Genomic DNA, 15,812 nt, shown 5'->3' on the forward strand with positions numbered 1-15,812 from the left:
TCTGTCTTTCTGCTATCTCTCCAGCAACGAAGCACAGCACCTCAACATAGTAGAGGCTTGATAAATATTTGAGGCTGTTAAAACCCAGCGATTGAGAGCCCAGATTCTGGATCGACATGACCCGAGTCGGAATCCGGGCTCCAGGATCTTGAATCAGATGTTCATCCTATTGCTGCCTCAGTTTCTTCATTCCTCACTAAAATGATGACGATGCCCATGTCACAGTGTTTCTATGAGGATTAAATAAGTTAATTCACATGAAAACAGTTGGAGTAGTTCCTGGCATGTAGGAGACGCTGTATATCTATTTGCTATTATTATTGCTAAAAACTGAATGAACAGGGTCAGGGAGGGGAGGGGGGAGAGGAAGAAAGAAGTCAAAAGGTACAAACTTCCAATTATAAGATACAGAAGTACTAGGGATACAATGTACAACATGATGACTACAGTTAACATAGTACGATACGCAGGGAAGTTGTTAAGAGAGTAGACCCTAAGAGTTCTCACCACAAGGGGAAATGTTTTTTCTTTTCTTTTTATTGTATCTATATGAGATGATGGATGTTAATTAAACCTACTGTGGTGATCATTTCACAATATATGTAAATTAAACCATCATGCTATATGTCCTAAACACATACACTGATACAGGTCAATTATTTCTCAATGAAACTGGGAAAAAAAGAAATCTAAAATAAGAAACCAGGGGAAAAAAACTGAACAACACCAAGGTAGATTCTAGGTGCATCTGAAGGATGGAGAATGGAGGCTCAAAGATGTTAAAAGGTCCTTCACGACGTGATACAGCAACGAAGCTCTGGAATCTGGTTTTCTGATTTCTAAGCCACATCTGTTTCCATGATGGTGAAAGCTCTCCTCGAAATATAGAGAGACAGGTGACACTACAGCTTGTGCCCTGCAGGCCCCGGCATTTTAAGGGTTAAGCCTTCTCCAGCTGACTGGCGGCTCTGGGTTGGTGAAGTCAGGTCAAAGCAATGGACAGAAGGGAGATCTGGAAAGGATACTTTCGATTTCTGATTTTACTTCACGCACCAGCCTTCACCTCAACCGCCCCCGGGTGCTGGCCTTGGCTGCTGGGCCTGACTGCTTGCAGCCAGCCCTGAGGCACAGGTGAGGCTGAACCTGGCCTCCACTGGCGCCCCCTTCTCACTCCATGTAGCTCAGGCCCTGCAGGCACACATATGGCTGGATAAATTCCCAGCCCCCTGATGGTCTCCCCCATGGGGACTTGCCTGGAACGAGGCTTCATCAAAAGGCACCAAAATCATTAAAAAAAACCATGCAAATGGAATAAAAATCCCCAGGAACCCTGGCAGCTGGCCTGGTCTTCAAAGGCTGCCACTGGAACCCAATGAAGGTTTAAGATCCAGCCAGGTTTTACCACCTGGGTGGACTCCGGCAGCCTCAAGGAGCCTCTGGAGAAGAGGCTAAAGTGCAGGTGCCACTGTGGGCTGCGTGCTGTGCCAGGGGAGCCCCAGGGTGACGGGTCTCTGCTTCCCTCTCCTGATGACTTGGCTGGAGTTCCGCGTCTGCGCACATCCAAGGTCAAAGCCGTGATCTGCAGAGCCCTCACCAAGCACTGTGCTAAGCATGTTACATACAGGATTTCCTTTTGTCCCTGCAACACTCCACTCTGTGAGGTGGCAACTGAGATGTACAGGTAAGGAAATCGTGGTTCAGACTGAAGTAACTTGCTGAGATAGAGGATGGTCCTTTACATCTAACTCACCAGCACGTTCTGTTGACTCTGCCTATGTAGTTACATCCTACCACGTTACTTCTCTGAAACCCTTCTGCCACCTCCCTGGTCCAAGCCACCGTCACCTCTCCCCTGGACCAGCACCACAGCCTCGCACATGGTGGGGAGCAGCCTCGCTCCCCCCTCCTGCTCTCCTTCAACCCAGCTCAACAGCTGGAATGATACTTTAAAACGTTATCCAAATCCTATCAGTTCCCGGTCAAAACCCCTCCAAATGCGTCTCGAAGCACTTAGAGAACAATGACAAGCTTCTTGCCCTACAGGCTCTATTTGATCTGTCCTCTGCTAATTCTCCAAACTCATATTGGCTTCCTTGCTCTAGATGTATTGGGGTAACATGGGAGAACAGAGAAAAGGTCTTCTTGCTATTCAAACTGTGGGCCTCACACCAGCACTGGGGTCATCCAGAGCTTATTAGAAATACAGATGCTCAGGTCCCATCTCAGACTTACTGATTCAGAACCTGCATTTTAACAAGATCCCCAGGTGATTCATACACACCTAAGTGTACGATGAACAGTCAGGAAGGCTTTGGAATCAAACAGATTGAGTGGGAAGCTCAGCTCAACCACTCACCAGCTGGGTGACTTGGCACAAGTGACTAGTTACTTGCTGTGCAGTGAAGAATTCACCTACCCAAAGCGAGGGGTGGTCAATGCCCTTGGCTCCTGGGAGGTGATCTCCAGGCCCCTGGAATGTCCTGCCGAGTGCCTTTGTGTGTCTCAGGGCTCTGGCCATGGGACTAACAACGTGATTTATGATGGGAGCTTTTGGCCTTGCAGTTCAGTTCAGACCCCTGGAGAAAGTGATGACTAAGACACGAGCTGGACCTCCGGGAGGCGCTAGAGATGGAAGGTCAGCCACCGGACAGCGTGTGATCAAGCCCCAGTCAGAACGCTGGACATCAAAGGCTCGGTAAGCCTCCCTGGTTGGCAACACTCTGTGCACACTGTCACCCTTAGTGACCAGGAGGAGGTACCGCTCGCTGCCCATGACTCCACAGGGAGAAGATGACAGGATCCCCTGGACTCTGCCCTGTGCGTCTCTTTCCTGGGCTGATTTTAATTTGTACCCTTTCGCTATCATAAAACTGTAGTCATAAGTAGTGCTTTCCTGAGTTCTGTGTGTCATTCTGGTAAATTATTAAACCTGAGGGTGGTCACAGGGACTGCGAACTTGTAGCCAACTGGCATGAAGTGAGGGTGGTCCTGGGGACCCCTGAGCTGGGGACCACTGAGCCTGAAGCGAGGACAGTCTTGTGGGGATGTTCTCTCAGGCTCTGCAGTTGACTCAATTCATTGCACTTCCCTTCTCTGAGCTTCAGTTTCCCCAACTGAAAGATGGCCATCAAAGAGATCACACCTTATATGGTTGCTGAAAGATTCAATGAGATACTGAGTACATAGGAGCCTCACGATAACTACAAGTATCAGTATTACTGTTCCCATTGTTCAGACAAGGAAACTGAGGCTCAGAGACGTAAAGCAACTTGCCCACAATCACACAGAGTGTGAAGCCAGGTCTGGCTGACTTTGTCCACAGTGCAATACTGTCTACTCATGACTTGCTGATGTGTTCTGGGAAGGGAAGGACAGTAGTGGTCCTGCTGAGCTGGGGTCATCCATCCTCATCCCAATGCTCCCCACTGTTTCTCTTCTCTCCTTCTGAGATTCATGTGACATAAATATTAGACTTCTTAATATTTCTCCATAGGTCTTTTTTCCCCTTCTTTTCATCTTCCCCCACCCCCAGAGAATTTTTTTTATTCTCTGTTGTTCAGATTGCCTAATTTCGCTTGATCTCTCTTCAAGTTCACCAACTCTTCCCTCTGTTTCCTCCAGTCTGCTATTGAGTCCATCCAGTGAATATTTCATTTCAGTGACTGTACTTTTCAGTTCTAAAATTTCCATTTGGGTTTTTTCTTTTATATCTTCTATTTCTATATCTGTTGATCTGCTGTCTTTTCTATCTTATCGTTCTTTTTAAGAGGGTTCACTCTTACTTCCCGAAGCATGGTTGTAACAGCTGCTTTAATGTCTTTGTCTGATAATTCCAATACCTGGGTCATCTTGTGGTTGGTGTCTGCTGATTATATTTACTCTAGGAACTTGCCAGATTTTCTGGTTCTTCATAAACCAGGTAATCTGTATCCTGGACATTTCGATCTTGTATTATGAGAGTCTAGGTCTTGTCGAAATCCTACTGAATATGTTGATTTTTTTAGCTGTAGCAGGCAACTGATCAAAGATTAGGTTCAGACTGCAAGTTCTAACCTGCCTTCATGTGCTGTCATTCCGATGTCAGTTCAGTTTGCAAAGCCTTTGCAGTGCTATCCCTATGTGTGCCTCACGTGTGTCCCCCAGGGGTCTACCCTGTGATTCAGTTCTCGAAGTCTCTGATACACTGTGCAGGGCCATCTCCACTCACGCGCAGCTTGGGATGAGCTCAGGAGTTTATACATAAGCTTATGGGATCCCTCCTGGAGTGCCTCCTCTCTGCAATCTTTCTCATTCTGGCTTCCAGGGGCCCACTTTCAAGGCCCTCCGGCTAGAAAGTGGAGGCTTTAGTCTTCCCACTCTGCCGCTCACTGCCCGTGACTGGGTCTGGAGCCAAGTGTCTACTGCCAGCCCCGCACACACTGCCAAACCCAGGGCACTAAAGGCAGCACAAGCCGGCCTGGCCCTGTGGCTGCGTCCACACAGCTTCAGTGTCCATCCCTGGCTCCTGGACGCTGTACCAGCTGGCAGCTCTGGGGTGACGGTGATTAGGTGAGGGAGACAACCACAGGCAGCTGGGCTGAGCCAGTAACCTCAAAAGTGCCAGTGTTTCAACTCACACACATTGCGATTATTAAAACAGCAGGTATGGATTTCTAAGGGGTCACTTCCGGGATGGACAGGTCCACATGATGATCTGCCTTTAATCCCCATAATAGGAATGATTTGCTAGATTTTACACAAGAGAAAGTTGGGACTCAGAGAGGTGGAGTCATTTGCTTGAAGTCACACAGCTGGTTAACAGTGAGGCCAAGATGCAAACCCAAGTCTGTGTAATTCCAGGGTCCACTCCTCTATGGCAGCGTCCATTAATCTCACCATCATCATCAATCTGGTATCTCTCTCTTTTTTTATAGATTTATTGATTGGCTGCATTAGTTCTTCTGTTGCTGCGCACGGGCTTTCTCTAGCTGCCGCGAGCGGGGGTCACTCTTCGCTGCGGCGCGAGGGTCTCCCATTGCGCTGGCTTCTCTTGTTGCTGAGCACGGGCTCTAGGCACGAGGGCTTCAGTAGCTGTGGCTTGAAGACTCTAGAGCGCAGGCTCAGTAGTTGTGGCGCACGGGCCTAGCTGCTCCACAGCAATGTGGGATCTTCCCGGACCAGGGCTCGAACCTGTGTCCCCTGCATGGGCAGGCGGATTCTTAACCACTGCGCCACCAGGGAAACCCAATCTGGTATTTCTTGAGCACTAACTATGTACAAGGCACTGCCTAAAGCTCTTTTTTTTTTTTTTTTTTTTTTTGCAGTACGCAGGCCTCTTACTGCTGTGGCCTCTCCCGCTGCTGAGCACAGGCTCCGGACGCCCAGGCTCAGCGGCCATGGCTCACGGGCCCAGCCACTCCGTGGCATGTGGGATCTTCCCGGACCGGGGCATGAACCTGTGTCCCCTGCATCGGCAGGCGGACTCTCAACCACTGCGCCACCAGGGAAGCCCCTAAAGCTCTTTATATGAATTGTTGAGACTGGAATGTTATAACAGGGGAGGAAACTGAGGCTCAGAAGAGGGATACCAATTACCCAAGGTCACAGGCACTTGCTGAGTGGTAAAGGTGACATCTGAACCAAATTGCATCTCACTTCCATCCATACTCTGAGTGGCCATGCGACCATCTCTCCAGGAGGCAGAGCTAGGCCTGGTACCGAGTGAGCAGGGCTGGGAGAAGTCAGAGCCTGCGGAGGCTGCAGAAAGGGGGCAGGGCATAGGTGGGCCGAGGCCAGATGCTGGGGAACATCTGTGTCCCAGAACAAACCCACAGCATCTTGATCTCAACGGCGTTTCTGGCTCTCACAGAATGGCTATGCCCCTCTCAGACTGGCTTGCCCTTCTCTCCTCGGCTAGAAACCCACTGCTCCACTTCTCAAACCCCGACACTTTTCCAGCATGTCCTCTGTTGCCCATTCAACCCTGAGGTCTTTCCAGGTAAGAGGGCGGCACACTGTGCTCCAGACCTCCCCTCTCATTCTCCTCCACGCCTCCCACCCGTCTCATCTCACCAGCAGATACAATTAACCAATTTGATGCTACAGCTGCAGAAAGCCAAGCAATTATGGAAAACAGACCAGGTGCCTTGGAACTCGCTCTCACAGAGGGCCCTGGGAAGCCTCCAAGCAGACAGTGGGGTCGGGAGGGAGGAAGAACAGGACGGGCAAACGCTTGCCAACCCAGGCTGTGCAAGAGGTCCACCTGGGAAGCTTTGATAAACACACACACACACATCCACACACCCCCCAGATACAAATGCCCTGGCCGATTCGGCTGCTCAGGGCCAGGGCCTGGGCATCAGGGTCTTTTTAAGTCCCCACGTAATAACGAATATACAGATGGGGTTAAGAAATCTAATGATGTGCAGAGGTGAGGATCACAGCTGGAGAGTCTGATTCTTTCTAACACAGGCAGAAAGACTGTCACTCACCCTGAGCACTTTCTGGGTCTCTCCATATCTGCTCCCCAAAGCATGGTCTGCGGACCTGCGGCATCGGCACACCAGGCTGCTGTTAGAAATGCAGAATCCCAGGCCCCGCCCCAGACGGAGTCAGAATCTGCATTTTAACAATTCCCTGGGGAACGCCGTTGCATGTGAAAGTCTGAGGTGCCAAGTTCTCTAGTCCTGGCTAGAGACACTAAGCGTTGGCAAAAAGCTAGGGGTGTCATTCATTGCCTGGCTTCCCTTCCCCGGTGTTCTGCAGCCGCCCGGCACTGGTTATCACTGACAGGCCCCCTTCAAAGCCTATGCCCAGGCCAATTCCTACGGCAGCTGCCTTGAGAAATTCGAACAGGACGGGAGGGCAGCAGGGCATGGGTTAGCGCCCGTCAGCGCCAGGCTGAAATGTCTCCTCCAGCCCTGCCTGATCTCCTCTCCCTCCCTACACCCTTCAGCTCCCAGCTCACATGTCACCTCCTCTCACTCCCCAGACTGGCTCGGGCACTTCTACAATAGGCCCTGCTTCTCTGCTTCATAACCCCTAGGCCAACTCACAATTACATCGCTTTGCTGTGGCATTGGATTGACGTCTCCCTCCAGAGGGAAGCTCCATGAGAACACGTGTCAGGAACGTCTGGTTGTCTACTGAATAAGGAGCATCCAGCACAGTGCCAGGCACATAGTAGGTGCTCAAAAAAAATTCATTTGGTGGGGACGGATGCCTGGTTAGCTCCTGTCTTGGGCAGCTGGACCCTGCCCGCCCCCAGCTCTGCCGTCAGAGGCCGCCTGTAGGCAGCGGGTCCCCACTCCTGCTGCCCCCAGGCATTGGGAATCTTTTCTAAGCTAAGTGCCTCCTGACTAAGGTCACCAGATGAGTAAGAGCTTTGAATGCTTTTCAGAAGGCCAGGAAGCCCAGGGTACTTAGGGGAAACAGACAGAGGCATAGGGCCAGAGGAGCATGACATAAACTTTAGTTCCTTCTAACCTAGCGATCTCCCCCAAACTTCACCTCCAAGCAGACAGAGGGTCTTCCTCTGACACTCAGAAGGAGAGGGACAGGAAGATGAGACAATACCCCACCCAGGTAAGTCTGTAAAATAAGTCCTTTCCTTTTTGGACTTTCCACAGAATCTCAGACTCTAAATTGACAAAGTGGGTAGAACATATTATTTATTTATGTATAATTACCTGTCTTCTTTCAGAAGCTTTAAGATGGCATCTGGCTGCATAAATCTGGTGTCTATCAAGTAGCAATAATAGTAGCTAATACTGAAGGAGCACTTTCTCTGAGCCAAGCACCATTCTAAGCCTTCACATATATTAACTCATTTCGGGCTTGACAACATCTACTGAAGTAAGGGCCACTGTCCCCATTTTACAGATGAGGAAGCTGAGGCAAAGAGAGGCCAAGGAAAGTGCCAAGATCACGGACTCAACCTTGGGCATCTGGCTCAAGGGTCTGGCCCCTAACCACTGCATTTACCCCCTCAGGGAGGACAGTCTGCAAGGGTCTGGCCTCAGCATCCAGGAACTATGCTGAACCACTGGGGTTCTGCGGAGCTCAAGCTACATTTCTTGTCTCTCTCCTTTTTTTAAATTGTGGTAAAATACATGTAACATAAAATTTACCATTTTAACCATTGTAAGGTATACGGTGGCGTTAAGACAATTCGCATTGTGCAGCCACCCATCACCACCATCCATCTCCAGAATCTTTTCATCCTCTCGAACTAAAACTCTGTACCCACTAAATACTAACTCCCCATTCTCCCCTCCCCTCTGCCCCTGGTAACTCTATTCTACTTTCTGTCCCTATCAATTTGATTACTCTAAGTACGTCATATAAAGGGAATGACACACTATTTGTCCTTTTATATCTGGCTTATTACTTAGCATAATGTCCTCTAGTTCATCCACGTAGGAGCAGGCGTCAGTGTCCTTCCTTTGAAGGCTGAATAACATGCCACTGTATAGACACACCACATTCGTTTACCCATTTATGCATCCATCAGTGCACACTTGGGTTGCCTGCTCCCATCCCCACTCTTTTTAGCTGTTGTGAGTAAGGCTGCTTTGAACACGAGTGTACAAATATGTCTGAGTTCTGCTTTCAATTCTTTTGGGCACATGCCCAGAAGTAGAACTGCTGGATCATATGGCAATTCTATTTTTAATGTTTCGAAGAGCTGTGATCAAGCTACGTTTCCTTTTTTCTTTCTTTTCTTTTTTCCTCCTACTTCCAATAACAGCCCAATAAGCCCAGTGACTCCACTTGACTACCTGGAAGGCCTCTGGACCTCAGGCTGCTGTCTCAGGAGTCAAAAAGCCATTTTTCCCCTCTTTTCTTTTAAACGTAAGCTGCAGAAATCACCTGATTGCAACCTGCAGAAGAACCCTCAACCCACACACGAAAGGAACTGTTCAGAAAGCCCAGCCCACCAGCTAATTACAGGCTTTTACCAGGATTCTCCACAAATGCTTCAACTGCAGATCAACCTTCCTTTTGTTAGGTGTTTGGAAACATGCTAATGGACTGGCTTTCAGATGCTTAGCCTAGAGGTGACAGCTCTTTCCCCCAGTGGATAAATAAAGCAAGTTAGAACCTTATGCATTTGAATTCAGGAGAATCACAGCTTTGCCTAGATAGATACCAGCTTAATCTACATTTCTTTATTATTCCAGCCAGTGGCCTTTATGTAAAATGCCACCCCAGCTGGGATTTCCACTCAAAGCTGTGGCTCGGAAGGCTGACTGAGCATTAGAAATATCTGGGGGGCTTTAAAAATATAGATATTTATAGAGAGCCCAGGACCCCAGCTTAGCCCGGCTGAATCAGAGTCTCTGAGGTGGCATCTGGCCACTGGTAGCAGTTTAAAGCTCCCAGCTGATTCTAAAGTACAGCCAGGCTTGAGAATTCCTTGCTTAAGGGGGCACAGAGGCCTGCAATCCTTCCTGCTCTACAAAGAATATTTTCAATGGGCTTTTAACCTGAGGAGAGAAACCCGAGCTAGGGGCCTGAAACGCCAACCTTTAAAGGAGAGAAGCAGGTCTTCCACAAATGGAGAGCACAGGCCTTGCTGATGGCCGCAGCTGACAACTGCCCCCTAAAGTTGGGGGAGGGGGGATGTCAAATGAGAGATGTACGTTGGGGAGGCGGGGCTGGGAGTGCCACTCCGGTTTGAGGCTTCTGCCATATTGGCCTCACATATGGGATTCAGGGGGTTCAAAACACCTCTGAACTGTGTGCAAAATTTTCTGTCCTATTGTGTATTTTTCTGGGGAGGGTACTCCAGAGTTCCTATCACATGCTCTGAAGCTGTCATACACTCCTACCCCCGCCCCCAGAATGAGGAACCTTGGCGTTTTATCACAGTATACCATGTGATGGTATATGATGCAGTTATTAAAAACAGTTAGATCCATTCATACTTGCATTGACCTGGAGGGACTGAACACGTTCATTGTTAATGAAACAGAAGCAAGTTTCAGAGTGACGTTCACAGAATGGTCCAGAAACCTCCACAAGAGCAGGGACTGCTTAATACACAGTTCTGGATTAATGAATAACTTTTTCAAAGAACTGACCCTTCCACATGTGGATGACGTTTGTGTGAACAAGGGGAAAAGTGTGGAGTGAGACACACCGGGACGTTAAAGGTGGCGAGTTCAGGGAGAAGGGCCTGGAAGGAGGGTGAAGAAGAGAGTAAAATTTCCTTTTACTAATAGTGAACAGTTAGCTGAGGGCTTGCTTTGTGCCTGGCACAGTGCTCAGCATTGATTATGAATGGATCTCATTTAATCTACATAACAGTCCTTTGAGGTCTCCTTGTATGGTTATCCCTGTTTTACAGATGAGAAAACCAAAGCGCGCAGCTCTTGCCCAAGGCCACAAAGTCAGCACCCAGGCTATGCAATGAACCCCTCTGTTCTTCTGATTCTCCGTCCATACACATCCTTCGGTTGTATCACTCACAAGCATGTGCTACTTTTGTCATAAAATTTTAAGTAAAATACGAAAGTGTCAGGACTTTCCACGCAGGCTCTCTCAATGCAACCCACCCCCTGCCCGAACCCCTTCCCGATTTAAAGGTGCAACGTTAAGTCCTTTATTCTCAGGAGGGATGTAGGAATCGATATTCCATACCTGGATCCAGTCTTGGTTCAATATGGTTCCCACTGCCTGCTGGCTACTTTTAAGGAGTCAGTGGAATCACTGTCTTGTCTTGACCTGAAACCTTCCAGGGAGTGGGGTCCTTGTCTGTTGGTAACTCAGTCTGGACAGACGCCATCACAGGCTCTATCAGAAATCATTACATCTGCTAGGGCAGGTGGCCCTGATTAGATACAGACTCTCTGGGTGACAGGTCTTGAGAAAGCCCAGAACCAGCCTGCCTCGGAGGGGTCTTGGAGCACGGAACATTAGCAACCTTGGGGATGAGAAGCGATGAGCTTGTGCAGTGGAAGGATTGCATGCAAGGATTTTTCAGCCATGGCCTGCTTTCTTGGGACACCTGCGCCAAGGATTCTAGACTGGATCTAAACAGATGAAGGTTCCCAATTACTCTGGAGCAGGACTCCTCAAAGTATGATGTCAGATCCCTAATGCCAGCACTACTTGGGTGTTTGAGGAAATGCAGATCCCTTGATTTTAGGAGCTAGCAAGACCAGAGCTTGAATCCTGACTCTTACCAGCTTGAGACCCTGGGTGGATTGCTTATGTCTTAGGCCTCAGGCCCCTGCCCTGTAAATGGACGAGGATGATGTTGACTTGACAGGGTGCACTACGATGAATATTAGCAACCACACAGGGGACGTCTATGAAAAGGACACGGGAAATAATAACCATTACTTCTACTAATTACCCTGTGCCGGGTGGGGGGGGGCAGCTTCTAAAATGGCTCCAATGATCCCTGCCTTCCAGTATCCACACCCTTGTATCCTCCTCTCCCCTTGAATGTGAGCTGGACCTAGCAAATTGCTCACACCCTTGTATCCTCCCCTCCCCTTGAATGTGAGCTGGACCTAGCGAGTTGCTCACACTCTTGTATCCTCCCCTCCCCTTGAATGTGAGCTGGACCTAGCGTATTGCTCACACCCTTGTATCTTCCCCTCCCCTTGAATGTGAGCTGGACCTAGCGAGTTGCTCACATCCTTGTATCCTCCCTCCCCTTGAATGTGAGCTGGACCTAGCAAGTTGCTCACACGCTTGTATCCTCCCCTCCCCTTGAATGTGAGCTGGACCTAGCGAGTTGCTTCTAATGAGTGGAATATGGCAAAAGTGATAGGACGTCACTTCCAAGACTGGGTTACATAAAGACTCGAGCTTCCGTCTTGCTTACCCTCTCTTACTCCCTCACTTGCCCACTCTAATGGAAGCCATCTGCCATGTTGTGCACTGCCCTTTGAAGCAGCCCATGTGGGCAAGGTCACTGGATAACACCCAGGAAGGAACTGAGGTCTCAAGCCAACATTTTGCAAGGAACAATTCCTGCCAACAACTATGTGAGAGATCTTGAAAACAGATCCCCACCCTACCTCCAGTTGAGACTTCAGATGAGACTGCAGCCCTCACCAATACCTTAATTGCAGCCTTGCCAGAGAACCTCAGCCAGAAGCACCCAGCGAATCTATGACTGGATTCTTGACCTACAGGAACTATGAGATAATAAGTGTTGATTATTTTAAGCCACTAAAGTTTGGGGTGATAACTAATACACTCTGGAAACAGTAGATTAAATTACACGCTGGAAACAATAGATTCAGCCAGAGTGTGGCACCTGAAGCCTCTACTTAAATACCATGTCCTCTGGGAAGCCTTTCAAAATCCTCCTCTCGGAGTTAGGTGAGCCTATTTTCTCAAGTTTCCCTATTAGACCATAAGCCACTTGAATCATCATAGTGTCAAAGCTAACGCAGCACTTACTATTATCTCAAAGACACAATTTACTTAATCTTCACGACAAACCTATGAAGCAAGTACTATTATTGCTCACGTTTTATAGATGGAAGAAACTGAGGCTCAGAGAGGCTAAGTCAGCGGTCCCCAACTTTTTTGGCACCAGGGACCGGTTTTGTGGAAGACAATTTTTCCACAGACGGAGGTTGGGGGTGGAACGGTTGTTCAGGCGATAATACGAGCGATGGGGGCGATGGTTCAGGCAGTAATGTGAGCAATGGGGAGCAGCAGATGAAGCTTCGCTTGCTCCCCCGCCGCTCACCTCCAGCCGTGCAGCCTGGTTCCTAACAGGCCGCAGACCAGTACCAGTCCACAAACTGGGGGTTGGAAGCCCCTGGGCTAAGTAATTTGCCCAAGACTTTAGTAATTATGTGGAAGGGCCAGGAAATCTGGCTCCAAAATTTACATTTGTAACAATTATACTTTGTGGTTCTATGAATCTTTTCCAAGTCCACAAATGGTGAGTTCAAACCCAGGTAGCTGAATACCAGATGCGAAGTTCTTAAACATCACCCTCTCTAGATCACCTTCTATCCCTAGGACAATACACCGAATATGCCTCACCTGCAGTTCATCAATGTCTGGAACACTACCTACCTGTAAACACTAGGCTAGCATTTTCCAGTTCTTCTTGGGGAACTTTGAAGCTGAAGGATTCATTGTAGAAAGGATCAATTGTGCCTCTTAAGAAGGATGTCTTCTTTGTTTTCACAAGCTTGAGTCCATGTACCAGCTGGATTTTCACAAAGGGATCTGAGAATTGGATGCAGAATCATAGCATTGGAGATCAGGAAACCCAATCCATCCATCCATCCATCCATCTATCCATCCATCCATCCATCCATCTATCCATCCATCCATCCACCCATCCACCTATCCATCCATCCACCCATCCACCTATCCATCCATCCATCCATCCATCTATCCATCCAGCCATCCATCCATCTATCCATCCAGCCATCCATCCACCTATCCATCCATCCACCTATCCATCCATCCACCCATCCACCTATCCATCCATCCACCCATCCAGCTATCCATCCATCCATCCATCCATCCATCCATCCATCTATCCATCCATCTATCCATCCATCCATCCATCCATCCATCCATCCATCCACCCATCCATCCATCCATCCATCCATCCATCCATCCACCTATCCATCCATCCACCTATCCATCCATCCACCCATCCACCTATCCATCCAACTTCCCATCCATTTGACAGCCCAACCACTGACCCATCCTTTCGTTTCTCATCAGTCCATCCATTCCAGGTTTCCACTCCTCCTTTCATTCATCCATTTTCCCATCTATCCATCTATTACATATTCTTCCTTTTTCCCATCCAGCTGCTTTTCTGCTCACCCCTTTCTCTCTTACTCTAGCCATCCAAAATTTATTGAGCTCCTCCCGTGTGTCAGGCATTGTGTTCATTTTACAGATGAAGAAACTCAGGACTCAAGACAGGAAATGATTTGCTTAAGATCAGGCTAGTGGAAGAAGAGCTAGACCCAGAGCCTGTCCTAGTTTTCTGCCCTTAGAGACCCATTAACATGTCAGTGAGCCCATAGCCCGTACAGGGAAAAACAGAATTATAACTGTCATTCTCAGATCACTTTATGGTTTACAAAGAGATTCATGTACATTATCTAATCTTGTATTGGTTTAAACAACCCAGTGAGATGAATACTGTTATTATCTCAATTTTTCAGATGAAGAAATTGAGGCTTATAGAGGTTATAAGTATATATACTTATATATGGGGAAGTATATATAACTTCCCCAAGCCCACATTATTTATAAGCCGTAGAACTAGGCTTTGGTTCCAGGCAGTTTGACTCCGGAGCCTTTAATCATTTTATCACACTGACTCTCCCACTGTGGTGATTCTGAAACTCTCCAGCCTTAATACCATTCCCTCTACTGGTCCCTTCAAAACCTGTTTTCATAATGTGTTTTTTTTCGGTACGCGGGCCTCTCACTGTTGTGGCCTCTCCCGTTGCGGAGCTCAGGCTCCGGACGCGCAGGCTCAGCGGTCATGGCTGACGGGCCCAGCCGCTATGCGGCATGTGGGATCCTCCCGGACCGGGGCACGAACCCGTGTCCCCTGAATCGGCAGGCGGACTCTCAACCACTGCGCCACCAGGGAAGCCCTATAATGTGGTTTTTGAGAATACAAGTTGTCTTCTAAATTCAGCTGTCACTTTATAGCAAAAGTAATTTATCTCAGCTACGGCACTTAGAGAAGACGGTACTTCCCCTACTGAGCAACCGTGGCTGCTTTCATGATAATATCCTTTGCTGTCATGGGAAAGCTACATACAAATGGAATGGAATCTGTTCTACTTCATTCAAAGTCACGTTTGAATTGGTGTGTTATAGGCACTTTAAATACAACAGCCTTTTCAGAGCTGGGATTTATAAAGACTTACGCTACTCTTGAAAAGGGCTGGGAAAAGAACCTCAGGGTGTGTCCACTGCTCTCACAGATTAGAATGCATGGTCAGTGCACGCTACCGCCACCTGGAGCATGGTGTCTGCATTACATTGCATAGCATCTGGAAAGGCAAGTTAACTTCTTTGGGGCTGCATGTGTACACAAAGAGGATCTAGATTTCAGTAGTCATCACACCTGGTCTCGGTCAAACCCCTGCTTCAAATGGAGTAACTGGAATGGTATCACTTACCTGCCTCATCCTAAGAAACAACCGATCGTTATTGCACTAACATCCTAGATACGGACGCTATTTCGCCCTCAAAGGGTCGCGTTAATTAATAGTATCCAGGAGGCAGAAAAAGAAAATCAGGTCCCTTGTGTCAAACAAACATAGATGGCTTGTTAAAGAAATGGGGGAAGGAGAGGCCACACAGTACCTGAACCTTGGCTCACATCTGTCTGAAGAAGTTGCTTGGCTCGAATGACATCAACGTTCAGTCTCCCAGCACTCGGGAGATAATTGAGTGACAGAAGCAGCTCCCCCAGTTCTACCTCATTCTGCGGAGGAAGGAGATGGTCAGGAAGGTGCATTTTTTTTGTATTCTTTTTGTACCTATCACGCAGGAAACTGATTCTAGCAGCTCACAAATGGACTTCTGTGGGTGGATCAGCTAACAGTAAGTGCCTCTTTCTTTGACTTCTTTTAGCCTCTGTCCCCACGTATTTTCTTCCATCTATTTCAGAAAGTTCGTTCTGCTCTTAGAATGTTTCAGAGCAGCCACAATGTAGTAAGAACAAAAGCATCAATAATGAGAATAAATAAATGCTACATGTCGAGCTCTGTGCTAAGTACTTAACATGTAATTATTAGTTCAATCTTCATAGCGAGTCTGTGAGATATGAGTGTTACATTTAATGAGAGAGGAAACTGAGGCTC

The 15,812-nt window shown here is 48.1% G+C and overlaps 1 protein-coding gene across 1 annotated transcript in view; it reads right to left on the minus strand.

Moving 5' to 3' along the window:
• Window positions 1-15,812, minus strand: part of SYT17 (synaptotagmin 17) — an 86,084-nt gene that overhangs the window by 24,149 nt on the left and 46,123 nt on the right. Inside the window, exons 6-7 of the mRNA XM_079945415.1 lie at window positions 15,313-15,433; window positions 13,033-13,188 (exon numbers count right to left, since the gene is read on the minus strand). Of these exons, the coding sequence (XP_079801541.1) occupies window positions 13,033-13,188; window positions 15,313-15,433 (277 nt within the window). The remainder of the gene's footprint in view (window positions 1-13,032; window positions 13,189-15,312; window positions 15,434-15,812) is intronic.

Source organism: Stenella coeruleoalba (assembly GCF_951394435.1).
Source record: "Stenella coeruleoalba genome assembly, chromosome: 15".
Taxonomy (NCBI): Eukaryota; Metazoa; Chordata; class Mammalia; order Artiodactyla; family Delphinidae; genus Stenella; species Stenella coeruleoalba.